At 37.2% G+C, this 27,902-nt stretch overlaps 1 protein-coding gene across 1 annotated transcript; it reads right to left on the reverse strand.

The window, feature by feature from the left end:
• Positions 1–146: 146 nt before the first annotated feature.
• Positions 147–27,901, reverse strand: LOC101741532 (eukaryotic translation initiation factor 5B). Its single transcript, XM_004927891.5, has 18 exons — positions 27,655–27,901; positions 27,510–27,569; positions 27,118–27,275; positions 24,597–25,747; positions 24,188–24,355; positions 23,358–23,495; positions 22,270–22,488; positions 21,172–21,285; positions 20,395–20,622; positions 18,708–18,890; positions 18,053–18,214; positions 16,263–16,393; positions 14,806–14,938; positions 13,979–14,086; positions 13,250–13,414; positions 11,910–12,017; positions 11,577–11,738; positions 147–1,357 (listed from the first exon to the last, which is right to left on the reverse strand). Exons 1-18 carry the CDS (start codon positions 27,699–27,701, stop codon positions 1,250–1,252), a joined length of 3,543 nt encoding a protein of 1,180 aa, XP_004927948.2. The 5' UTR covers positions 27,702–27,901; the 3' UTR covers positions 147–1,249.
• Between the last annotated feature and the right edge of the window lies 1 nt (position 27,902).

Raw genomic sequence — 27,902 nt, forward strand, 5'->3', positions numbered from 1 at the left:
AAATAAAACACGCTTTTATTTTGGACTCCTCTTTTCTTATGCCATTGTACCAAATTAATAATTAAAAATTGTACAAATCACCCAAATGTCTTTAACTTACACTTTCACACCTCAATAAGCTACTTAACGGCAAATGAAACACATAATTGAATTTTATAATTTAATAAAACTTCTTCATTATAAGAATATGTCTGATTCCATCTATATAATACAAAGCTTTTCGAAAAAGGAAATATCTACGATACAAAATTACAACCTCCCATTGCTATTGACGCCGCACGCGCTCACGTCAGGCTGGCCGGACGTTGAATCCCGAGAAAGATATTTTTAGTGCGAGTTTTTAAACGTTCTCGATAGCGTAAAAGTTAAGTCAAATTTGTATGGAGCTGGAACAGTGCCCGTAGCGGCAAACATAGGCAAACGTTCCAACTCCATACAAATTTAAATTAACTTTTACGCTATCGAGAACGTTAAAAAACTCACACTAAGCACACAGATCTCAACTAAATTACACCGTTCCTGTACAATACACGACCTCCACACGCCGAAGACGAAAACACCGAACGAAGCTAACCTCATCCGAACACATCACTAGTCGTCAACTGATTGACGATATATCCAAGTTAGATATTCTTCAATATACACCCCTAATAAATAAACTTTTCAAATTACGTCACAACGCAATTCAGGCGAGATCGTTTATTGCACAATGACATTTTTTTTATTCAAACACACAGAGACAGAGAATCTTTTAATATATTTACATTAGTCAAATTTATTGTAAATTCATTCGAGTCGTATTTACAAACGATATAATAATTTATATTAATGATGCTGGGAGACGTGGTTGTATCGTATTCAAAAGAGTTTTCCATCAAAATCGATCGAACAAAACACGAATTAAACATTTAAAAAAAACCTTCACTAAATTTAAAAGATGACTTTTCATAAACCGATAAAACTTGTTTGTATTTGATATTTACAAATTATTAGAGATACAAATGAATTGTTGTGAAGATATCTCTCGCGGGGTACGGGAGTGCCGACACTCAATAGCATTCTCTCGTTATTAAAATGTACAAAACGGTAACTGAATTAGGGATTATGATGTTTATAAAACTTGAGATTCTATATTACAACGGATTAAGGTCTGCTGGTAGATGGAATAGACAAGGTTTCTTGTGGAGAGGCCACGTGGCGTGGCGGCGCGGAGAGCGTTACATGAGATCCAACGGCGCGAAGGGACCTCTTAGAGGATCTGGAAGAGTTTTTTCAGTTCAACCATCAACTGCCAGTCGGTCTTGATGAGGTCGTCCCGGAAGTAATCCTTGCACGCGTCGATACTGGCACGCGATATCTGAAACAAAACGCTTTTGTCGATCACCAATCCGGTATAGAGATTTTCTATCCTAGTAACCTCGAGGGGTTACTCTAGATTCGCCGAATTAGTACGTGAGCTCGCGAGGCTCAAGCCTGATGACGTGGCTAACACGAACTCTAGCAAGAGCCGTGCTTCGCGGAATCTATCACCGGATCGGAAACACGACCCACTCAGAAGGTCCGGCGAGAAACTCAGTGGGCTGTGTCTGTGGGCCGGTATAGATATATAACGCAATCACGAGGCAGCAAGTTATCAAATGGAACCTTCAAATGTAATATCATAAGTGCACATCGTATTTATACATGAAATAAATAAAAAAACAGGTGCAATTGAAATTGGGATATGATCGTCAATAAGGTAGATGGTAGTACCTCTTGAGTCCGCACGGGTAGGTAAAACCGCCCTGCCTATTTCTGCCATGAAGCATAAATGTATTTCGGTTTGATGGGTGGGGCAGCCGTTGTAACTATACTGAGACCTTAGAAATTATATCTCTAGGTGGGTGGCACATTTACGTTGTAGATGTCTATGGGCTCCAGTAACCACTAAACACCAGGTGGGCTATGATCTCGTCCACCCATCTAAGCAATAAAAAAAAGGGATATCTTTCAATCTATAAATAGAATATAATAAATGTAGGAGGGGATTTCATTCAGATTGACCTAGTTTTGCTCGCATCGATTCAGCAGAACGAGGTGAATGGAGGGTTGACGTCAGAGTGCAGGTCCAAAACTGGGTCGCGAACCCTCCGTGACCCGTAACTGTGCAGGCTCATCCCTCGTGGCCTTGTTAGCAACGAAGAGATGGGTAACAAATGGCGTTTCGATTCAGGGAAACTATGTTTATTTTTAGACAAAAGGACCAGAAGTTAATAGGCTCAAGGTGAGTACTTAGTTAATAGGCTTAGGAAGAATTCGTTTGATTTAATCTCCTTACAATTAATCTCTTATTGAATAAATAAATATTGAAGCTAAATATTTTATACTTCTAAACAGAAATTATATTGGTATTCTTATCGACTCTCGCGAGGGCAATAAAATAAAAGTTGTAGAACTAATGAAAATTATTTTTACAACCTCATTCCGAGACTACATTGTCGTGTCAGAGTGACCATGAAGATTGTAGAGTATTCGAAGCATCGGAAACAATATAATCTATACCAGTATATGAATCTACAGTGGTTTTTACGGATGTTCCATTATAACTACGGAACCATGCATCCGATTGACTTGAAACTTGGTAGGTATCCATATAGAAAATACATGTACTTTATGGATAGGCTAATATTTATATAAGTGATGGACTCCCTAATAATAATGACTATAAATAATGTTAATTTTAAAGGTAATTAGGCCGTGAATAGGCCTTAGTAAGAAGATAGCAGAGAGAAATCGACATAATCACCTCAGAGCACCACGCAGGGCGCCAGTGACCTACATAGCATTCAACGTGTTAAAAATGATACTAGTCCGTTTCATTAATATCAACGTAATGTTATATTATATAAATACAGACGAATGTTTTATCAGTTAAATGTTTTTTTTTTTATTACGAGTATTATTTATTCGCAAACTGTCATTTAGATACGAACGTCGTCCGAGAAAAAAAAAAAGAATGTAGTGTGATTCTTGTCACGAATAACTTATATAAAGTTGTTTTTTGTTCACTTGAAACAGAACATTGTAATGTTATATCAATGAAACTGCATCTCTGCGAAATATCAATGGAGCTCTAGAATGGGGGTCCGACCCGGTCGGCGCGTGTTCGTCTGGTATAGGGGATACAATGTGTGCCGCTTTTGCCAATTCACGACTGGCAAATGGGAACCTTATGCTATAGCAATAAAGTCGAAGAAAGAATACCTCAAAATTCGTTAGGGGGAACTGAGATGGCCCAAATGTCGTTGTGAATAAAGCTGCACGAATTGACCTCGCGGAACTTGTGAATGACAATGAGAAACGTTTTGCTTGCGTGTTTCAACGGCATAGACATTTTATTTCAGTTCCATTTATTGGCGTATTAAAAGTAGATACTAGTAGTTATTTAATCTATAAATAAATAAAAAAATAATCTTTTTATTTTATTGCTTAGATAGGTGGACGAACTCACAGTCCACCTGGTGTTACATCTACAACGTAAATGCGCCACCCACCTTGAGATATAATTTTTAAGGTCTCAGTATAGTTACAACGGCTACCCCTTCAAACCGAAACGCATTACTGCTTCACGGCAGAAATAGGCGAGGTGGTGGTACCTACCCGTGCGGACTCAAGAGGACCTACCACCAGAAAAAAATCTATATGTATGTGTGTGTAAGACTCGAGAACCGCTAGCCCAATTGATATTAAACTTTGCACATACATATATGAAAATCGACAGCCGACATGATCACTCTGACAGTTACGTTAGTGCCGGATAGGGGGCGCCCGTGGCAGTAATTTATATCTTTTGAACCATAGGTCGAATTGATATGGAATCTATATATGAGTCGACTATTATCAAAGCCGGCAATCTGACTTTTGGACAATGATTGGTAAATCAGAAAAACGAATTATTGACTTTGTATTCCATTGGCAGTCACAAAACTCTTCGGAACGACATCTTAGATAAATAACAGGTTAACTATTAACCTTTATTTAATGCAGGTTTTGAACCGTATTCTTTGAAGGAGACCATTATATTCAAATCAATCTGTATTGACATATCAATAAATTTTTTTTGTCCAAATGCACAGATTGCCACCTTTGATAATAGACGACTCATATATAAAAGAGAACGTATGTATATGTGTATGTAAATTCATCTAAAATTATCTTACGTAGTTAGCTTTCTGAAATTGAATTTCCTTATCGACAAAGCCGCGGGCGCAGCTAGAGTAATATAAATTTGTTATAATAATAACTATGCGTATATTTTTTTTCGAAATCTTTCGATTAAAAGTTCAACGGAATGTTCATGTCCCTGTGGTAGTGGACACGGCTAGCTTAACGAAAGCGGTGACGTCACCGACGTCCGAAAATACACCGGCCCACGACGCGGACGGGAAGCAAGTTCTGAGTGGTTTTCGTACAGCAAAAAAATAAGATTTGATGTTTACGGCGAATCGAAAACAATGTTCGTGTTTATATTATTATCTTTTTCAAATGTATGCTATTCGTCTTTTCGGAATTGACTGTTAAGTACACAAATATTGTTTCTCTATGAGATGCTAAATACGTCAGATTTATTGTGGCGCGTAAACAAAGCTATGTCTAACACGTCTATCGATTTAAAACATCAGATTCTGCGATTGATTTGTACAGAAATGTGGGTTTTTAAGACCCATTTATTCTATCATATCGGTCTGCTTGCATTCGTTTTCGATACTTTTCGATTAAAACGTTTCCTGAATCATGTTCAATGAGATATGTGAGTATTGTCGTAATATTTACGACTGAAAATCCCTTGAAAGTTAGAGTTAAGGTCAATAAAATAAAATCAAAAAACTAAACCGTCCTTTATGACGCGCGCCACCGCAGGCCCCAGATGGTTCAAGGTGACCCCTCGAAAATAGGTTATTATGAAAATATAATTAATCTGCGCTGACGATCAAGATTTACGTGAAACATTTTTAAAAGCTGTGTTTCGTGTCATGAACGCGTTTTCTCGCACGTCGTATAATTTAGATCTCAAAAAAAAAAAAAAAAAACACGAAAAATATAGGAGCGTGAATTTTTTTACTGTAAACAATGAAATATTATATTTTATATCGATGCTTGCAAGGCAAACGCGACTAAGCGACAATGCGTGAACTTTACAGTAGACTAATTTAAAGTTGAAATACCTGAAAACAAAATTTATTTTAACGAATCTAGCTGTAGTAGAATCTAACTAGTAGTTGTAGGATTGAAATGATTTTAATAGACCTAGAAATATATTTTTTTTGCGCATCGAATATGGTTATTGCCTATCATTGATGTACAAAGCAGTTATTGTCGCTTAATCACGTTTGCCTTTCAAGCGTCGATATGTATATATTTATGATATGTATATGTATTTATTTAAGTACGAGTATTTGTATCTATAAATATTATATTTGTTAGATATACACATATGTTTAAGTAATATCACCTTCACACTACACCTATCAAGGTTCATCTCTGCACTCCCTTAAGGTAGACTGTTAGAGAATGCCTATGGCATTAAGTCCGCCTTTATACTTTCTAGTATATGAAGATATAAATAAATAAATAAATTTCGTGTAGGCGTGTAGGTTGGTAGCCGCAATTATCGTCTGTGCGATATGAGTGCACCCGCAGTGGCGTGATCGGCGCCAGTTTCCCCTCGACCTAGTGACCTGGCCGGGACGTCCGCCTGCGTGCCTCACCCCTAGCTGCAGCGATCAATGAATCCCCAGAAGGAGAGAGGGGAGAGGGGAGGGGGTCGTCCATTCACCCGTCCGCCACCCCGCTTGCATTCATACTTTTTGCAACAATGAACGATCCAATATCTTTCACAGAGATCGAATCTCAGCAGCTCGATACGTGACCCGTAACTATTCAATTGATATGCAATCTAAATTATTATTAATCTTTCAATAAATGTTAGAAAGAGTCGCATAGTTAGAATATCTTCTTATCTCTCTAGTGACACGAAAAAAATTTATTTTTTATTTAATAATTTCCTTATAGATATAAAAATATTTTTCACAGCTATTTAATTTCTTATTAATATATATAAAACCCCCTATACGTTAAGCTACAAAATCTTATTATCATATTGGTACAGACACGTCGATGTGATGAACAAACAGGTGTTACATTGTAAAATGTACTGTAATGTAAGTTCAGAAATAGATCGGCCATTTATAAACGGTAGATGTCGATAGAACTGATGTCGAAGAATATAATTTAAAGCAAGGGCTTTGTCATTTTGTTTTACAATTAACGTAAAATGTTTTTGTTTTTTTGTTTTATTGCTTAGATGAGTGTACGAGCTCACAGCCCACCTGGTGTTAAGTGGTTACTGGAGCCCATAGACATTCACAACGTAAATGCGCCACCCACCTTGAGATACAAGTTCTAAGGTCTCAAGTATAGTTATAATTTATGTATTCATCACCTAGTGCTCCGATGGGCTTGTACCAGGTGCTTATCAATTACCAGGAGCTTCATAGACTTCGTAAGATTTTGCAGGGCCGATGTCACATCGACAACAGTAATAAAAAAACCAGTTGGTCAAGACTTCGAAAACGACAAATTCCGCTCAGAGGCGCGTTATTGAAATTTTACCAACAAGCATGTGAGCGTCCGCTCATCATCTCATCTAGAATAAGTATTAGAATTTTATTATTTTCATTTAAAGATAACATAACCTAGAAAGGTTGAAGGTATTTCGTAAAGGCCAAAAGTGATATGAGATGAAATAAAATAAGCAACAATTTTAACGATTTATGAATATTTTCTCGTAGTAATCAAGAAGCCGTGTTCATAACGGCCGTCTGGTGTAGTGGTAAGTGACATGGTCACTACGGGGTCACTATAAGGGGGTCGCGGGTTCGAATCCCGCCAAGGGAAGATATTTGTATGATAAATATAAATATGTCTTTTCCAGGGTTATGGATGTATATTAAATATATGTATGTGTATAATAAAAATCTTATATTTATTTCCGTTATCTGGTACCTGTAACACAAGATCTTTACGAACTTATCACGGGACTGGTTTACGTGGCGTGATCGTTAGTAATTATTTATTTATTGTCTTCGTTCCATTTTCGAAGTTCATCATCGAGGCACTATCACAAATTAAACCGTAGCTGAAGTATTTTTGTAATTCAAAAAATATTACGGGATAATTATAGTAAATTTTATCATATAGACTAAATTTTAGAGATTGTTCGTTCACAATTCATTCGTTCTTTTAATTCTAAATTACCTTCTTATCAGAGAATTTCAAATAGTACTGAATTTTTTTTTATATTTATTGTATAAATCTAGTAGTGACTAATGATCACTTTGAGGTCACAGGAGCAGCCGCAGTCGGCCATATATGAATAATTTCTCAATATGGAACTGTTATGCATTAATTTGACAAAAAAAAACAATCAAATTTATCACACATCTCGCGTTCCTTTTAAAAACCTACATTAGATACACGGTACACTGTGTGTTACCGGAATTTTGTACAACAACAGCCATAAATGTTTTTCTCGACACCCACACGCACAGATGATTCGATAAAATAAGTACTACCTACTATTTTTGGTTAAATGTTAGTGATAATGCTCTTTTTGTTTTTATCAGTCTTACTGTTTCGATAAACATAGTATTATTTCTAGAAGAGTGTAATAAACACATTCGGGAGATAAAACGGATTCGTATTATTTAGGGAAAGCATTGGCAAACTGGAGATATCTAGTCGTCGTGGCCTAAAGGATAAGACGTCCGGTGCATTCGTATGAAGCGATGCACCGGTGTTCGAATCAAATTTTTGTCCTTAAATTTTCTACTCTATTCCGATGTTCAACTTTTTTTTTTTAAGTGGTTACTGGAGCCCATAGACATCAACAATGTAAATGCGCCACCCACCTTGAGATATAAATTCTAAGGTCTCAGTATAGTTACAACGGCTGCTCCACCCTTCAAACCGAAACGCATTACTGCTTCACGGTTGAAATAGGCAGGGCGGTGGTACCTACCCGCGCGGACTCACAAGAAGTCCTACCACCAGTAATATTTGTTTGAGTTTTCTAAAATTATTCAATTATTCATTTCACGCGGTTACATTTGATTTGCTTATTCCACACGAAGTCGGGGAAATCCATTGAATAATAAATTCACGCAGATACGTTTTAAGCCGAACGAATGAATGAAATACGAATTAATGTAAGTATATTTTTCCTTATCTATATCGTTTACGTTAATACAAACGTGCATTGTTTGTAAACATAAATAGAACGATTCGAAATAGCCATCGATGTTCTGGATTGTCGTTCGACCACGACAGTTCTAAATTTAGTCGGTATCAATCGGTGTCATTTGTCTAGTGAGCTAAAAGCGTACCGATATCGTGTGCAATGTGCAGTCCATTCATTACAACGTCACCGATGACATACGGCCGGAGTAGCAGACCGGCGGTTTTAATCAAATTTTAACGCGAGGTTCTTTTTAGACGCTCATATATTAATAATATAGGTACGTATTTTTTTTAATAAGTAGCAAACAACAATGAGAAACATTTTTGCTAAAACACAAAATTTGCTGTTTCCTTTAAGAACAAAAGCGTACAAGCATTCTAAGAGGATTTTGCTTTAACATATTAATAATAAGGTTGTTCGTCGTGACCTAAAGAATAAGACGTCTGGTGCATTCGTATCTAGCGATGCGACTGTCTCAGTGTTCGAATCTCGCAGTCGGGTACCAATTTTTCTAACGAAATACGTACTTAACAAATGTTCACGATTGACTTCCAGGGTGAAGGAATAACATCGTGTAATAAAAATCAAACCCACAAAATTATAATTTGCGTCATTACTGGTGGTAGGACCTCTTGTGAGTAGGCACGGGTAGGTAGGTACCACCACCTTGCCTATTTAAGTGAAGCAGTAATGCGTTGAAACGCATTACTGCTTCACGGCAGAACTGAAGTTTGAAGGGTGGGGCAGCCGTTGTAACTATACTGAGACCTTAGAACTCATAAGGTGGGCGGCGGCATTTACATTGTAGATGTCTATGGGCTCCAGTAACCACTTAACACCAGGTGTGCTGTGAGCTCGTCCATTCATCTAAGCATTTTTTTTTATATACATTGGAAAGGAATGATATAGTTATGGGTACAAAGATAACATTTCTCCCGTGTTAAGTGGTTACCGGAGCCTATACGCATCACAACCTGAATTCCGCTATCCACCTTGAGCCCGTGGATCTAAGTCTTAATTGTAAAGTACAAAGACTGTTTCATCCTTCAAACTGAAACGCCCTAATGCAACGTGGCTGAATTAGACAGGGTGATGGTACCAATCCATGCGAGCTTATAAGACGCTCTATCACCAATTGTTACAGAAATTAAAAAGTTTTCGCGTTTAATTTATATTACCTGATGTTATTCTTTCATACTGGAAGTCTCTCATGAATTCGTGGAACGACGTGTTATGAAACCGCGTAAACCACAATCCAGCAAATTTCACGAAGGCATTTAGTAATTTAATACAGCTGGATAGGGATTATTCTAATGCAAGTGAGATTTTGATATAATAAATTAGCAAATTTTTTTTCGTGGTGGTCATTCGTTGGCGTATTTAGGCACAAATTAGGAATATTGCTAGCAGAATATGACCACCTTTTTTTTCCTACCTAAGCTGAGAGCCTTGAGAGGCTATTTCAGCGTAACCTTAACTAGTAGGTGAGCTCACGAAGCTCAAACCTGACGACGTTGCTAACACGAACCCTAGCAAGAGCCGTGCTTCGCAGAATCTACCACCGGGATCGGAAACGCGACCCACTGAGAAGATCCGGCGAGAAACTCAGTGGGCTATGTCTGAGGGTTAATTTACTCGTCGAGCCCTTCGTCGCAAGTGACGGGTTCGACGAGAACGATGACCGGTGCTTGAGGTACCTAAAAGCACCGTTAGTGGATCGGGAGGATCCGAAATGACGTGTATGGGGCGACGTCGACTGCTTTCCATTCTTTCCGCAGGATCGGGAATGACCACCGGCAAGACACCGATACATCATTCCGACAACAGAATAGAATTATAACAACCTGATTGATAAATGCAATGCTCCCCACTACTAAAGCCGTTCGAAACTGCCCGTCTGCACTGCCCCCCGGGCTGCTACCAACGGATTAATCAATCGCCGACTTCAATTGGCTCTCGTGATGGACAGTGTCGTTCTTTGTGCGCCACGTACTGATAAACTTATTAATTAAACATTCTAATGCGCCACTCATTGTTATGACATAGTTTCGTGTTCTGAAACACAGTACGATAACCGTTTTGACGTAGGGTTTTCAATTAAATTATGTTATAAATGCGTCGAACGGTGGACAGCGGCTTGGCTCTGCCCCTGGCATTGCTGATGTCCATGAGCGACGGTAACCACTCACCATCAAGTGAGCCGTATGCTCATCTAGCTATATGGGCGATAAAAAAGAGAAGGAAGATTGTTGTTTATTTTGAGTTAAAGTGCAAAATTTATCTCTAATAACATCTTGGATCCCAGCGATCGCGTAGTGATCGAATTTCGCACTTAATGACTGACGCATCAAGATTTAAATTCATTTAATGAAAAAAAATTATCATTTGTATTTTTTTTGTATATGAGGGAGAATCAGGATAATACAATCAGAATCAATCAGACCGCGACCCTCAGCATTGAGGATTATCGACACAATGAGGAGAGAGTTCCCGTTGCTTAGAAAGGCGGTATTCCTGACATGATAACAGACTCAACATTTACTAAGTAATCATAGGAGATATTGCACATGAAGAATCTGTGGTGTCAGTCTGCTTAGTGCGAGTTTTTTAACACTCTCGATAGCGTAAAAGTTAACTCACATTTGTATGTAATTGGAACAGCGCCCCTAGCGGCAAACGTAGACAAACGAAGGACGGAACTACAGTTTGGTTTACATTGCGGGTTCACGAAATATTCTTTCATTTTACTAAACCTACCCAGCACACAAGTACAGTATACATTTGTGTTTATTTCGATATAAGCAGCTTTGTTGAAGATTGCAGCTTATTTCTTGATTCGGCACGGGGAATTACCTCTTTACACTGTATATTATAATCTCTGAAGAACTGAACTAGAACGTGGTTAATGACTAAGAAGATGATGATTTAAAATGGTCGGGCCAAAACATTTTCTCACTTGAATAATTGGACTGACTCAAAGCCCACCTAGTTCCAAACGGCTACTCAAGTTCACAGGTGCAACGTGTAACTTGCCTATCTATATATATAAAGTCTATCACAAATCTTTAGAGACGGTTAGGGGTAGGTACCACCACCCTGCCTATCTCTGCCGTGAAGTAGTAATGCGTTTCGGTTTGAAGGGTGGGGCAGTCGTTGTAACTATACTGAGACCTTAGAACTTATGTCTCAGGGTGGGTGGCGCATTTACGTTGTAGATGTCTATGGGCTTCAGTAACCACTTAACACCAGGTGGGCTGTGAGCTCGTCCACCCATCTAAGCAATAAAAAAAGAACTTACCTTGCTGACTAGCATATCGGTCTCGTCGAAGTGTCGTCCGAACATCTTGGGCGACTCCCCGGGTATGGGCTCGATCTTGATGCAGACCTCCTGACCCTTCCTGGCGGTTTCCACTTGTTTGTGGTTCACCTCTATCGACGTAACGATGCCCAACTCCACGAACTGCGATCAAATTGTTATTCTAATGTAACAAGCATTAAGGTACTTTTTCGATTGAACGAAATGTAAACGATCAACGGTTGGACTAGACGGGCCGTGACCCGAATGATTGAATGAATGAATGAATGAATGAATGAATGAATGAAGGAATGAATGAATGAGTAATAAGCTTACCTCTTTACTAGGAACACAAATAGGGGTTCCCTCTTTGACTACGCCAGCCTCGACCATGATGCCGGCAACGATGGGGTCACGGGAATTGAAAACGAACTGCGGCAGGATCTACAAAAACAACAAATACATTTAACAAAATAAATAAAGGGTCTCATAGAAAAAAAAATACATTAATCGGCGAAAAAAACGTTATACATTGCGTGCTGCAAACTGTAATATGTATATAAACACTCATATCAAATCCAAGTGTTTTTATGGCTTAGGTCAGAGGACGAGTTTTCAGCCCACCTGGTGTTAAGTGGTTACGGGAGCCCATAGACATCAACAACGTAAATGCCGCCACCCACCTTGAGATATAAGTTCTAAGGTCTCAGTATAGTTACAACGGCAGTCCCACCCTTCAATCCGAAAGACATTACTGCTTCACGGCAGAAAAAGGCAGGGTGGTAGTGCCTACCCGTGCGGATTCACAAGAGGTCCTACTACCAGTAATTACGCACATTATAATTTTGCGGGTTTGATTTTTACTACACGATGTTATTCCCTCACCGTGGAAGTCAATCGTGAACATTTGTTAATTACTTATTTCATTAGAAAAATTGGTACTCGCCTGCGGGATTCGAACACCGGAGCATCGCTAGATAGAAATGCACCGGACGTCTTATCCTTTAGGCCACGACGACGACATGCAACGTGATCAGAAGGTATGCTACACCGACCTTATACAGTGTGGGACAAGGCCAAGAAAAAAGATATAGTATGCACGCGAGTTCATGTCCATCGGGGCCAGAGGCGACGCGGGGGACAACTCGCCCCGCCCCCGCCCGCCTCCCCGCATTTGTCTGACGTCGAGTGTTGTCCTTGACGGTTGTGACGCGCGCTTATCGATATCGAAAATTTACGCTAACCCTATTGTGTTATTTCATGTAAACCATGACTGCTCCACTTCCAACAAGTTCAGGTAGAAAAAACCTACTGAAAAAATATACTGTTTCCGACTCTGATCTGTCGGTAGTCTTTTTACAGGTTAAAAGACTACTAAAGATTACTAAAGATTCGAATTTAATCACTTATCAGAATAAGTGATTAAATTGGAATAAAAAAAATCTCTATTAGACATAAATAAGTAATTACTTATCACATTTATTTTATTTCTAAATTTGCAAAATTAACTTAAGTTACATTAAACCAAATTGACAGCTGTTGACTAAATAGGTAGTTATTATCGACATTACCATAATTAACTAGGTCACAGCACTACCGCATTCCTTAGGATGGACATGAACTCGCGCGCTTACTGTTTATTTTCGATCGGACAATAATGAAAACATTTATCACACCTTGAGTTTGCAAGGAAACACCGCGATATGTTTGAACTCCTCTCGTTTCTTTTGCTTGAGTTCCTCCCGGTACGCCGTGAACTTGTCGAACAAGTGATATATGATGTCGGCCGCGAATATCTTCACGCCGAGCTGGTCGGCTAGCTCTTGGGCGTCGCGTTCGATCTGTTCAACAAAGTAATTAGTAGGAGATTAAAAATCGTAGCGTGAAAAAAATTTTCTTCTATGGGTGTGTATGTTGGTGAACTCCTCTCTTAAGCGGCTGGACCGATTTTGAAGTATTGCCCTTGTAGGCAGACGATCATACGGCCTACCTGATGGTGAGTGGTTTTTTATTTTTTTATTGCTTAGATGGGTGGACGAGCTCACAGCCCACCTGGTGTTAAGTGGTTGCTCGAGCCCATAGACATCTACAACGTAAATGCGCCACCCACCTTGAGATATAAGTTCTAAGGTCTCAGTATTGTTATAACGGCTGCCCCACCTTTCAAACCGAAACGCATTACTGCTTCATGGTAGAAAAAGACAGAGTAGTGGTACCTACCCGTGCGGACACAAAAAAAAAATATATATATATAAACTACGCTCTTTTGGCAGTATTTATGAGAAAAATACTGGTGATACCAAATGTTTACGCATATTAACTCAATTTCTAATATTTTTCACTTTTAATGCGAAAATGCGAAGTGTCAACGTGAGTATGAGATAATAATAAATGAAAGAGCTCACCTTGACGTCAAAAGCCAGTATAGTCGCGTATTGAGAGTCATGTTCCAACATGGCGGAAGCCTTCATGACGTCACGTTTTACTACCGGTCCTATCCTAATGGCTGAGTACTGAAAAAAATATGAGGAATAGTCTAATTATTAATTAAATTGTAATATGACTGTTTCGGTAGTGCAACAGTTATCGCCTCGGACTGCTGTGCTGAGGGTCGCGGGTTCGATTCCCACATCGGGAAAACATTGTGTGATGAACAGATATTATTGCTCTATGTGTGGGTGTTTGATATCTATATATGTATGTATATATTTAAACGTATATAAGTATGTTTATCAATCCCTGTTACTCATAACACGGAGAATTCTTAATTGAGGCCGGATGACCATGCCTGATTAGTTCCCAGTTATTATCATAAATTACATTACTACATGAAAAAATAGACGTTTTCTGTCATCATAAAACTTGTTTTAATTCAAGTTAATATATTTACTTATTTAAATAATTTAATAATAATTGGAAAAATTAATGCAATTTCTACATCAAAAATTAAACTCATCAATTAAAAAATTAAACTCATCACTTTTAATCATTATTCTCATAATTCTCTCGCAGGTCTGCTGGAAGAGATTTCTTAAAGAAATAAGTAGTGCCTTTGTACAGTTTTCCTATTACTCTGTACTATGTCTTCTTTTTTGTGTGTACATAAATAAAAAAATAATTGTAGTTAAAAAAAATGTAATGAAAAAGGAATTCGTGATATTGATTTTGGGTCAAATCCACATCTCCTCTAATGCAGTAGACTCGTGAAGGCAATAAAAATTAAATTACTTACCGGAATTTTGCTAGCTTTGAGGAACTCCAGAAGAGCTTCAAGCGAACCCAGAGTCGAAGCTTGGACGTAAACACCTCGTTCGGATAATTTTATAGACGACAGGGCTGATTTCAATTCTTTAGCCACCTCCTCCCTGAATTAAATATGAATACCAAATTTTAACGAAGTCGTCGTGACCTAAAGGATAAGGCGTCCGGTGCATTCGTATTGAGCGATGCACCGGTGTTCGAATCTCACGATTGACTTCCACGATGAAAGAATAACATCGTGTAATAAAAATCAAACCCGCGTAATTATAATTTGCGTAATTACTAGTGGTAGGATCTCTTGTGAGTCCGCGCGGATAAGTACCACCACCCTGCCTATCTCTGCCGTGAAGTAGTAATGCGTTTCGGTTTGAAGGGTGGAGCAGCCGTTGTAACTATAATTGAGACCTTAGAACTTATATCTCAAGGTGGGTGGCGCATTTACGTTGTCTATGGGCTCCAGTAACCTTTTAATACCAGGCAGGCTGTGAGGTCGTCCACCCATCTAAGCAATAAAAAAAAATTACTATTTCTACAATGAAAAACATAGTGATTCGCCGAAATAATTTAGAATTCAGGGTTTTTGAACTCCGAAAATATTATACATTGAATTTAAATTGATTTAAATTCGACAACATCGTCCGAGGATATTTTGTTGAGCGTGAATTGAAGACATGAGTGGATGAAGGGGATATGATACAATTTGTTAATTTTAAGAAAACGGGCAACAAACTTTGGTTACTTGTACTTTTTCTTCGTACGTAACTCCTTCAACACATGCTGTTTCTAAAAATAGCCTTTAAACCCAGAGATTTAAGGTCTAATATGGTTTACAAGCACATACTTCGTAATAAAAATCAAACCCGCAAAATTATAATTTGCGTAATTACTGGTGGTAGGACCTCTTGTGAGTCCGCATGGGTAGGTACCACACCCCGCCTATTTCTGCCGTGGAGCAGTAATGCGGAGCAGTAAGGCAGAAACATTTTTCTAATGAGATATATACTAAACTCAAACTCACAAATAGCTTCTATGATTAATGATTAACGGCGAGTACAAATAATGAGAATCACGAAATTACTAGTGTTAATTATGAGTGTGGAAGGCTTTAGAGGAAGAGGTAGATCTAAGAAGAAATGGATGGATTGCCTTAAAGACGATATGTGTAAGAGGGGAGTGAGCGAAGAAATGGTATATGATAGAGGAGTATGGAAGGAGAAAACATGTTGCGCCAACCCCAGGTGATTGGGAGAAGGGCAGGAGAATTATGATGACTAGAGTTAGGGCGTTTTGCGAGCTCACGCGGGTAGGTACCACCACCCTGTCCATTGCTGCTATGCAGAATTTCGCAACAGTAATGCATTTAAAAAGGCCGGCAGGTGAGTCGTTCACCTACCTGTCTACGCAATAAAAGTATCAGTTAAAACTTACTTCAGAACATCAACTTCATCCGGTTTCTGAGCGACAAGCAAGTTCAATCCAGCGATAGCCTTTTCGAGTTCCTTCGCTGCGATCTTAACACCCTGTGCTCCTACGACTTCTTTGTGCTCGATGTATGCGTTCTGTATTCATAAATACGTATTTATATTATTGGTGGTAGGACCTCTTGTGAGTCCGCGCGGGTAGGTACCACCACCCTGCCTATTTCTGGCGCGAAGCAGTAATGCGTTTCGGTTTGAAGGGTGGAGCAACCGTTGTAACTATACTTGAGACTTTAGAACTTATATCTCAAGGTGGGTGGCGCATTTACGTGGTAGATGTCTATGGGCTCCGGTAACTATATAACACCAGGAGGGCCGTGACCTCATCCACCAATCTAATAAATAAATAAAGAAGTATAGTACCTAAGTAGTCAAGATTCGATCATAATTAATTGAAGTTATAAGTTTGAAAATTATTATGGTTCTATTGTAAAAGATTATTATTGTACTCCTATTATCACAGATATCGCCAAGACTACACTATAGACAAATAATATTAATCTAATCTGAATTTGACCACAGACTTTAAACAATAACAAAAGTTTGACAATAAACAAAGAGTATATTTAGGTGTTGTATCAAATACATGGTAGTGTGTGTAATGTTTTTTTATTTATTGATTTAATGTATTTTTCACGCATAATTAAAAAAATATTAACATTCTGCACTCCCTCTCTATATTCTCTATAAGTTTGGCAAATTTCATACTCCTCCACGCATTTTCGTAAAAATTGGTGCAAAGTGTTTGCTTTGTGTAAAGATTATCCGATTTAGTCAGGTCCATATTATTGGTATATAAGGTAGGTAGGTAAGGAGAACATACCTACTCTGTGTTCGAAAAAAGTATTTGACTAAAATCGACCAATTAGGGTGGCGATACCGTAACGAGTGGTGTATTTTCAAAGATGGTGCTAAAAAATTTAATTTATTCTTTAATTTAATTTAATTTATTCTTTATTGTACACACAGTTAATATTACAGTAATTGCGTAAGATATAAAAAATGGCGAGCTTAACTCAACAATTGAGTTTTCTACCAGCTAACCGTTCTTAACGAAGGAAAGCTTTAAATGAGTGGGTAGAAGAATACAATCTAATCAATTTACAATTAATTAACAAAAATATTCGGTTAATTTTTTTAACAAAGCACACTTCTCTATTTTTGCAACTGCTACATTTATATCAAACCGCTTGGTACGTTAGCGCTATTTTGGTGGGATTGGTGGGTATTTTTCTCCGAGGTTTTTTCAACACTTTCTCCTTTCACGTTCTCTACCGTCCATAATTTTCGAAAGTTTTAGTCAAAAAAATACTACCCTCCATTTCACTTAAATATTTTATATATTTAACTTTAAACGTTGGCGTTTAGAAAGCCACTCCGCAAAAAGACCACATCGAATCTCTGATTTTTGTGAAATAAATCTGGCATTAAAATTTTAATAATTTGAACCTCTGTCAGTAGTTAAAATCGATTAACGCACTGAGAAAAATCTGCGTGTCAACTCCGATTGTCATTTAACATACAAAGGGGGTAAATAAAACGCATCCCCATTTCAAAGCAAGTATATACCTTTACGATTGACAATTGAATACACTTTGATATCTAAAAGTAAGGCGATAAACATAACACAATTTTTATAATCGATTTTACTGTCCATCGATACAATTATCGTAACGCCCCTCGAGCTCTAAATGAAATCGATTCGTAAGGCGTAAAGAGCATAGAAGAGTCTAGACATACCTTAACTCGCAGCTCCTTCATTGGTTGCGGCATGAGGAGGGACCGGATCTGTGTGACGATGGGCCCGTCGGTGCCGGCCAGCACCATCGTGTCGCCCTCGTGCAGAGTACCGTTAATAAGGATCGCGTCTATGGTTGTTCCTAGGCCGGGGATCGCTTTCACCTGGACACAATTTTTTTATTATTTTTTTTGTTTCCCTTGTAGGCAGACGAGCATACGGCCCACATGATGGTGAGTGGTTACCGTCGCCCATGGACTTCAGCAATGCCAGGGGCAGAGACAAGCCGCTGCCTACCGTTAGCCGTAAGTAATCCATAGTACATATAACATAAAATGGAATACGATGTTAGGTATGTTGTATAGCATCGAAGTATGTATTTCAAAAACAAACATTCCGACTATAGTGTTTTTTTTACCGGGTGCAAATTATTTAACAAAATTAGTATCAATTTAGAGAGCATTAAAAATATATTTTTCTGTAGCAATTTTTTTTAATGGCCTCAATGATTTTTAGAACCTCTTTTTGTTTTTTTTATTCCGAAGCTTGTTGATAGCACCGTATTTATTTCAGTCATAAATAAAATCAAATTGAACCCAATGATAGATAGATACATACACATATTTATTTATACACATAAATCAATTTAAAAGCTACCTCGAGTACAGTTGCGAGCAGCTGCTGCGAGAAGATGAGTCGCTTGTGCAGCGGTCCCTCGCAAGCCTGGATTATCATCGCCAACAGGTTGCCCATACCTTCGCCGGTCACAGCCGATGTCGGCACCAGAGACACGTACGTACGCGGATCCGGGTTATCGTAGAACAGAGCTGCGTTTAAGCCCTGCAAAAATATTTTTCATAATAATTACAAAATTTAAATTGTAATTAGAAATATGTGGACGCGTATTACCCGTGGGTATTATAATTTCGATTTATAATACACTTGTCAGTTAAAGCGATTTGCATGCCATCTATTTCCGTTGATGAAACTGTAGCTTCAATATTTTTTTCCTACTAATATATTATGTAACTGATATACTAATATAATGGTATATGTTAAATCAGTACCTTGTAACAGGAGGCATAGATAATACATATAGGAGGGACATATTGGTTCATTTTATTTTCCTACCTATCCTGATAGCCTTGAGAGGCTATTTCAGCTTCACCCTAACGTGTAGGTAAACTCACGGGGCTCAAACCGGAGTGTTGCTAACACTGGCTCTAGCAAGAGCAGCGCTTCGCAGAATCTACCACCGGATCGGAAACACGACCCACTGAGAAGATTCGGCGAGAAACTCAGTGAGCAGTGTCTATGGGTTAATTCGCTCGTCGAGCCCTTTGTCGCAAGCGACGGGTTCGACGAGAGCGGTGATCGGTGCTAGTGGTACCTAAAAGCACCGTTAATGGATCGAGAAGATCCGTAATGTCGTGTTTTGGGCTAGCTTCCATACAATCACAATGATGACAGTTTTTTTTTAACTCAACACAACAAAACAAATAAATATTGAACTATATAGTTCTTGTAATATTATCAATCAATGTATTCTATACTGAGTGTTAGGAGACCGCTTCCGAAAGAGAAAAAAAGACGATAGTACTAATGACACCTTTGAAGATGGAGTTGTTTAGACGAATGTTGTAAATAAGTATTTGTGCGATCGCGCGAGTCTGCACCGCGCCGCACCCGTGCGTTCGTTGATCCGAGCATCAGCTGTTTTTGATTTTGTGTTTCATTGCTGGTTTTTTTTTTGTAAGGTAATGATTTTTTTATGAAACTATCGTTTTATTTAGCCATACTAACATAATGGAGCATAAATAATGCTAATAAAACGTTTTAAATGTTTTTTTAAAGTCAGGATTGATTTTATTCCGTCCCATCATCAAAGGTGTCATTAGTACTATCGTCTGTCTTCGTTTTCGGAAGTGGTCTCCTAACTCCCAGTATATTGATAATATTACAAGTAATATGCATTGTGATCGGATGTGAAGTCCGTGACATGATGTGTTTATGATAGGCAGCGGCTTGGCTCTGCCCCTGGCATTACTGAAGTCCATGAGCAAAGGTAACCACTTACCATCAGGTATGCTCATCTGCCTACATAGGCAATAAAAAAGAAATAAAAACCTCGGAGTTACAACCGAAGTACTTAGACTCATTTCGTCATATTACCAGCCCGTTGTTTAGTTGGGCTGAGTTAGGTACTGCTAAAAATTTACTGACTAATCCAACTTAACTAACTTAACGGATATATTATATTTGTTACCGTTTGAATTCCGGAAGCGTTTCAAATTACTGCAGATGAAAGATAATTTTACATTGTCTAGTTCTATTATCAACTTACCTGTTCAGCGAATTGCAACATTACATCTTTGCTGCGTTTTTCAAACTCCAGCTGAGTATTTGGCTGCTGCAGTTTCAATATATCCCTTATATCTTTACGTTGAGCACTCTGCCAATCGTACAAACGATCTATCTTATTCAGGGCCACTAGGAACGGTGTCTTCTTCTGTTTCAGTAAATTGATAGACTCAATAGTTTGCTGTTCCAATCCGTGCATTATGTCAACTACCTGAGGATTGAAAACAATATTTTAGTATTCGTGCAATATATTTTTTTTAATATTATTAATAATTATGAATTACTAGCTGACCCGGCAGACTTCGTAGCGCCTCAATCGATAAATAAAAGACCTAAACTTTTGTAAAAAATAAACTTAAAACAAACAAAAGGAATCCGTCCGATGGGGGACACATGGAAAAACAAAATTGTTATTTTTATTTAATACCGAGCATTTTCAATATTTATCTACCTTTTAAACCTTCTCTGGATTTCCACAAATAATTCAAGACCAAAATTAGCCAAATCGGTCCAGCCGTTCTCGAGTTTTAGCGACACTAACGAACAGCAATTCATTTTTATATATTATGAACTTTAAAATGTTTATGAATAAGTTTAAAAAGAAACCTCTCAAATTTTGATAAGTTTTCGACTTGATTATAGTTTCTATTATTATTACTCCTAAAGACCAACACTATTCAACTACAGTAAATTTCTCTAACATGTCGGAATAAATGAAATGCCAATATTTTGTAGAAATTATAGCAAAATTCATACTTACAAGGATAGCAATATCACAGAGTGATGATCCTCTGCTTCTTAAGTTACTGAAAGACTCGTGGCCTGGTGTGTCGATGATGAGTAGTCCTGGCAACTTGAAGGCTATTTCACTTACCTAAAAATAACACAAAAATATTACTGCAAAAAAAGATGTTTGCTTAGTAAATAAGCTGAATTAGTTCTGCTGTGAAGCAGTAATGCATTTCGGTTTGAAGGGTGTAGCAACTGCGGTACTGCAAAAAGTTGAGACTTAGAAATCATGTCTCAAGGTGAGTTTGGTTTTAATTGCTTAAATGGGTGGACGAGCTCACAGACCACTTGGTGTTAAGTGGTTACTGGAACCTATAGAGACATCTACAGCGAAAATGCGCTATCCACCTTGAGATATAAGTTCTAATAAGTCTCAGTATAGTCACAACGGCTGCCTCACCCTTCAAACCGAAACGCATTACTGTTTCGCGGCAGAAATAGGCAGGGTGGAGGTACCTACCCGTGCGGACTCACAAGAGTTCCTACCACCAGTAATTACGAAAATTATAATTTTGGGGGTTTGATTTTTATTACACGATGTTATTCCTTCACCGTAGAAGTCAATCGTGAACATTTGTTAAGTACGTATTTCATTAGAAAAATTGGTACCCGCCGCCTGCGGGATTCGAACACCGGTTCATCGCTAGATACGAATGGACCAGACGTCTTATCCTTTAGGCCACGACGACGTGGCGGCATTTATCTAATTAATGTCTATGGGCTCCGGTGACCACTTAACACCAAGTGGGTTGTGAGCTCGTCCAACCATCCCGACAAAGAAAAATAGAAAAATAATTAACAATTATAAACATTACTATACTTTTTTTTTGCATAATGTGTTTGTAATATGGACTTCAAAGCTATTCATCGCATTGTAAGAAAAAAATATAGCCGGTTTATGCACGATAGGTGGCGCATGTGCAGTTCATCAAATGTGTGTATTTCATACATTTGGAGAGCAGTCCGGAGCGTAAGCGAATTTCACTAGTGCAATATAAAATTTAATTTATATAAATGAAACCAAAATTGGGTATATAACTTAAAAAAACAATTGTAAAAATCGTCTTACCCCTTTGACGTGTTTTGTTTGTTCCTTAATATTCTCAATGGGAACATTAGTTGCACCGATTTGTTGAGTGATGCCACCAGCCTCGCCGTCTTGTACGTTAGTCCTTCGAAGTTTGTCCAAAATCTTGGTTTTTCCTGTATCTACGTGACCGAGGACACATACTACGGCCGCACGTAATGGGTTGTTGACTCTGTTTGCTTCGTTATCTTGACGACGTTTCTGTTAAAACAAATGGTTACCAAATCTTTATATATATATATATATATATATATATATATATATATATATATAATTTCTTCTGTGCGTGTGTTTGTCACTGAACTCCTCCTAAACGGCTGTACCGATTTGAATGATTTTTTTATGCGTTTAGGTGGCACCCTGGATGGTTTAGATTCACAAATCAGCCCGGCAGATCGCGCTGCAGTCGGTATCTAGGTTATTTATCTATACTACAACTAAACGATGGGTGAGACTAGGTGGGTGGCGCATTTACGTTGTAGATGTCTATAGGTAACCACTTAACACCAGGTGGGCTGTGAGCTCGTCCACCCATCAAAGCAGTAAAAAAAAAACGGCTCGACTTGAATGAATTTTTGCAGGACAACGTATGTCGGGTCCGCTAGTATTGTTTATCAAAGTTTAACACGTTATACAGTTGGCAGATAGACACTCCTAGGATTAGATTGATTAAAAAAAATGAAAATGATGTTGAAAACAATTTAAAGTTTATTGTGATATACGACCTATATAATTTAAAATGACGAGTCGAAGGCTACATACTATTGATGTCGGCTTTCCAAATCGTAAATCTTAAATTTAATTTATAATCAGTTCTAGTGTATTTGTGTAAGGTTTCTTACAATAATTGATTGAATGTAATTTATAAATCCCAAAAAAAGTCGAATTTATTCTTCTGCTGTCGAGTTTTGTGAGATCTACTATTCTCGCATGTTTCTACAAATCTATAACTATCTACAGTTAGAGAACCCTGGATCAAAATATTTGCATTAAGCTAAATGGAGTATTTCAATTTACGAATTGTACAAAAAAAATCAACTTCAGATCCTCACAAGTAATAAAAAACCCACCTCTAATCTCTTTAATACTATTTCTCTTTTCTTTTCTGCATCAGTCCTTTTTGTGTCTTCATCATCTTCATCTGAGCTGGTCTCTTCGTCTGAACTTTCATCTTCATCTTTAGAACTTTCCTCTTCATCATCATCCTTCTGTATAGAAGTTTGAGATTTCTTTGAGATTATATTTCACTAATTATATTTATAATTTTGATAATATTATAGTTTAATTGCTTAGATGGGTGAATGAACTCAGTATCCACCAAATGGTCACCAGAGCTTATAGACATCATAACATGTGTGATTTGTTTTGTAATATTTTTGTAGTACAAATTTTTATTAAACAATGTTATTTAAGTACTTGGTACCTGGTACCCTGGTACCATATTATTAAGTTATTTATGGACATGAGGTATAAACATATTTCATTAGAAAAGTATGGCCATGGGATTTGAATACCGATATAATTGCGTTACTCGATATGAGTACACTGGACATCTTATCTGTTATGCTCTGATACTTCTGGTGCTCTATATTATTATAAGATCGGAGGAACCGTTTATAACTATACTATTCTATAAATTTACTGGTGGTAGGATCTCTTGGGAGTCCGCATGGGTAGGTACCACCACCCCGCCTATTTCCGCTGTGAAGCAGTAATGCGTTTCGGTTCGAAGGGTGGGATAGCCGTTGTAACTATACTGAGATCTTAGAACTTATATCTCGAGGTGGGTGGCGCATTTACGCTGTAGATGTCTATGGGCTCCAGTAACCACTTTACACCAGGTGGGCTGAGAGCTCGTCCATCCATCTAAGCAATAAAAAATAAAAATAAAAAATCTAACCAATTTAGGTTCGGGCGTGCCTGGCTTCTTTGCATTGACTGGAGTCACAGATTCTTGTTTTGTTTCGGGCTCTGTCTCATCTTCAGAAGATTCAGCATCCCAAGAATCTTTCACTAAATCTACTTCTGACTCTTTTTTTTCTGAATCAACTTTTTGGAGTTCTTCCTGCTGTATAAGAAATTTTAATTAGGTTACTTAGTAGGTTTTTTTTTTTTCTAGGTATGACTTTCAATGTCTTTGTTTAATGTGTTTTACTGAAATTTGAGTAGTATATATGTACACATATATGTGTGTAATTAAAATTCAATTTTCTTTGAATAAAGCTCATCTCGGTTTTCCAAAAAATTAAATTTGCATAGTATTATTTGAGTTAAGAAAATCGAAATGAAATGTTTTAATTAAAATTTACCTTAGCATCAACAATCTCAAGTTCAACTTTTTTCTCTTCCATGGGAGTCAGTGGGGCATCTTGCGACATTTGACTTTTAAGTTTTCCAGGTTTAACCCTTGTTCCAGGTCTAGGTGGTTTCTTTTCAGTTGATCCGATTTCAACACCACGAGCTTTTAATGATTCTAACAAAGCTTGAGCTCTAGCTTTCTCAGCCTTTTGTTTAGGAGTAAGTAGTTTACCCTCAGCTTTAAGTCTTTCTTTTCTCTCCTTCTCCTTTTGCTTTTTTCTTTCTTTCTTCTCTTTCTCTAATCGAATGGCTTCTAACCTCTGCTGCTCACGCTCTTCCTCCTGCTTTAATCTTTCTTCTTCCTCTTTTTGTAAACGTTCCTCTTCTTCTTTAACTTTCTTCAATGCTTCTTGCATAGCAGCAATAGTTTTTTTTGTTGGCCCCTTCTTGCCCTTATCTTCTTTCTCTTTTTCACCTTTTTTCTTTTTCTTTCCTTCAGCGGCAGGAGTATCACCTTCCTCTTTATCTTCTGAAGGAGGTATAAGTTCTTCTTTAGGTTCTTCAATGGGCTTAGGTTCTATTTTTTCAGTTGCCTTTTGTTTTCCTTCACCAACTTCTTTTCGGTCTTCATGATCTTTTTCTTTCTTTTTGGCTTCTTGTTTCTTCAACTTTTCTCTTTCTTTTTTTTCCTTTTTCTTTTGAGCAGCTGTTTTAACTTTAACATCAATTTCATTTTCACTATCGTTTTTATTATCATCAGCCTCCTTTACCTCTACAATTTCTTCTTTGGGTTCATCCTTTTTACCTTTCTTTTTTGTTTTAAGTTTTTCTTCAACAGGTTCTTGAGGTTTTGGGGCAGATTCTGGAGCAGGAGTAGGTTCCTTTTTAACACCAGCATATTCCATTTCTAATTCAGCAAGGACTTTTTCAATATCATCATCACTATCATCCTTCTTTCTTTTGGCTTTCTTGCCTTTTTTTCCGGTGGTTTCTTTCTTTTCTGGTGCAGCTTTCTTCTGGACCGGTTTTTCATCTTCAGACGACATAGGTGCTTCAGGTGGGGAGACGTCATTCTCTATTTCTAATAAAGAAAAGACACTTTTCTTTTCATCTTTTTTCTTTCCCTTTTTAGGTTTCACTTCTAGTTCACTATCTGACTCATCTGCATCAATACAAACATTATTGAGTAAACAATCATTTTCATTACTTTATTGAAACAGGAAAATCAAACTGATTTAGTGAATAAAAAATTCCCATTTTCCAAAAGGGTCAGTTTATATTTGGAAGATAAGTGAAAGTGGAAATAAATTTGAATTTCTTTATAAGAAGCCACAAATACTACAAATTGGTATTAGTATTTGTGGTAATTAGGATTTGCAAATTAGTACACAAACTTGTCAAGTAACATATAGCTATAATTGTGCAAGATTTAATACCACTGTTCATACCACTGTTCCACTGACTTATTGTGCCTATTAGTTAAATTAGGGAATTGATTAGATTTGCTGTTTCATCTCTAATTAAATTAAAACACAGCAACTTATTATAATTAATAAAGACCTTTACTTGAAGAAACAATTAAAACTTTGCTTATAAGTTTGTTGAAATTCTATATCACTGAAACAATGCTTCTGGAGTTTATTTTATCTTCTAGTTTTATTAATACTAGATGATGACCGAGCTTCGCTGGGTTTTTTTTTTTATAACGTCATCTTGTTGTGTCTTTTAAGCAGTAAAAATAGTATTATTATTCGCCAATAGATGTCGGGAAGAGTCATAAAGTTGATTATCAATAATTGAAAACACGAATAAAACAACATTTTCTGAAAATAAATCGTAGCTAGATCGATTTATCGCCCCCGAAATCCCCTGTATACTAAATTTTATGAAAATCGTTGGAGCCGTTTCCGAGATTCAGATTATATATATATATATATATACAAGAATTTCTCGTTTAAAGGTATAAGATTACAGATATGTTGTACATATAAGTTCTAATAGTATATAACAGTCAAGTTTAATGAACTAATAATAGATAATATTATGATTAAGCAAGTCTTAATCTACCTGCAGTGGTATTCTCCACCATCATAACTGATTCTGCCATGAAGCAAATATACATTCAGTTTGCAGAGTAAGTCAGGTATTATACAATGCAATTGAAACTTTGACCTCAGGTTTCAGCATTCATGTCACAATCAATTTATAACAGAAGGGTGCAGATGAGATCCACCCATTCCTCCACATTTTTTTAATTTATTTAACTTCAGACATTTTCTGAGAGCTTGAAACTAAAGTTTTAACTCATAATGATAATTATCACAACCAAATAAGACTGAAATTTACAGCAAGCTTAGATAAGACACGAAAATTGGAAAGATTATTGGTATAGTATCATTTGCATAAAATAGGTAAGATGATAGCTAAGTAATAATATGACATTTTATTTGGATCAAAGAATAATAACATACTTAAGAACAAGTTCCCCAATTTTGCATTAATTACATTTGTTTGATTTAGGATAAGACTCACCTTCACTAGTTACATCAGCTTTTTTCTTTTGAGACTTGTTTGTTACGGATACATTTTTTAAATTCTTTGTGACTTCCTTTACATCTTCATCAATTGACTTTTTCGATTTTGTTTTTGCCTTAGGTTTTTCTTCTTCACTTTCATCAGAATCAACAATTCTAAAATAACATTATGTTTTCGTAACTGTAGTTCTAACTTTTTTATAAGAAAGGAACAATTCAAAATACAATTATTTGCAAAATATACCATGGTCATGTTAATGTTAAAAAAAGAAAGAAATAAAAGTTCAGTAAACTAACGAAGTTATACATGTTTCAAGATGAATTACCGAAAACAGCTGTTATGTGTGGCAATGACCAGCACTCTAACCTACAAAATACTAATCGACTCACTTTTTTACTTTCTGAACCGGCTTCGCATTGCTGATATTTGTCGTTTCAATATCGCTGTCGCTAAAACACACACAAATTCGTTAGATATCATCGCAGTGCTTGGCAAACTTCATAGAAAACATATGCCAAGATAGATTTCGCTCACCCCTCTTCAGTGGTTTGATTCTTCTTGCCCTTTTTTGCTTTACCCATATTGATATTCAATATCTTTATTAAGTCACAATCCCAGTGTTATAATGTTCCGTTATTGCGTATTTTGCGATTTCTATCATGTGAATTGAAATAAGCGCACTCAGCACTACAATTTATTCTTGAAAAAATGTAATTTCCGACTATTCGCCTTCGTGTCCGTTCCACTAATATGTCATATGTCACTGGCACTAACAATTCTCA

This window comes from Bombyx mori, chromosome 13 (genome assembly GCF_030269925.1).
Source record: "Bombyx mori chromosome 13, ASM3026992v2".
In the NCBI taxonomy this organism is placed as follows: Eukaryota; Metazoa; Arthropoda; class Insecta; order Lepidoptera; family Bombycidae; genus Bombyx; species Bombyx mori.

What these genes read in the sequence shown, in the direction of transcription:
- LOC101741532 (XM_004927891.5), bottom strand. Translation starts at nt 27,701, where the DNA reads ATGGGTAAAGCAAAAAAGGGCAAGAAGAATCAAACCACTGAAGAGGG. An exon ending in TCAAAGCTAGCAAAATTCCG is followed by an intron (nt 14,087 to 14,805) that starts GTAAGTAATTTA and finishes TATTTTTTTCAG; the next exon opens with TACTCAGCCATTAGGATAGG. An exon ending in TGTTTCCTTGCAAACTCAAG is followed by an intron (nt 12,018 to 13,249) that starts GTGTGATAAATG and finishes TTGTTTTTGTAG; the next exon opens with ATCCTGCCGCAGTTCGTTTT.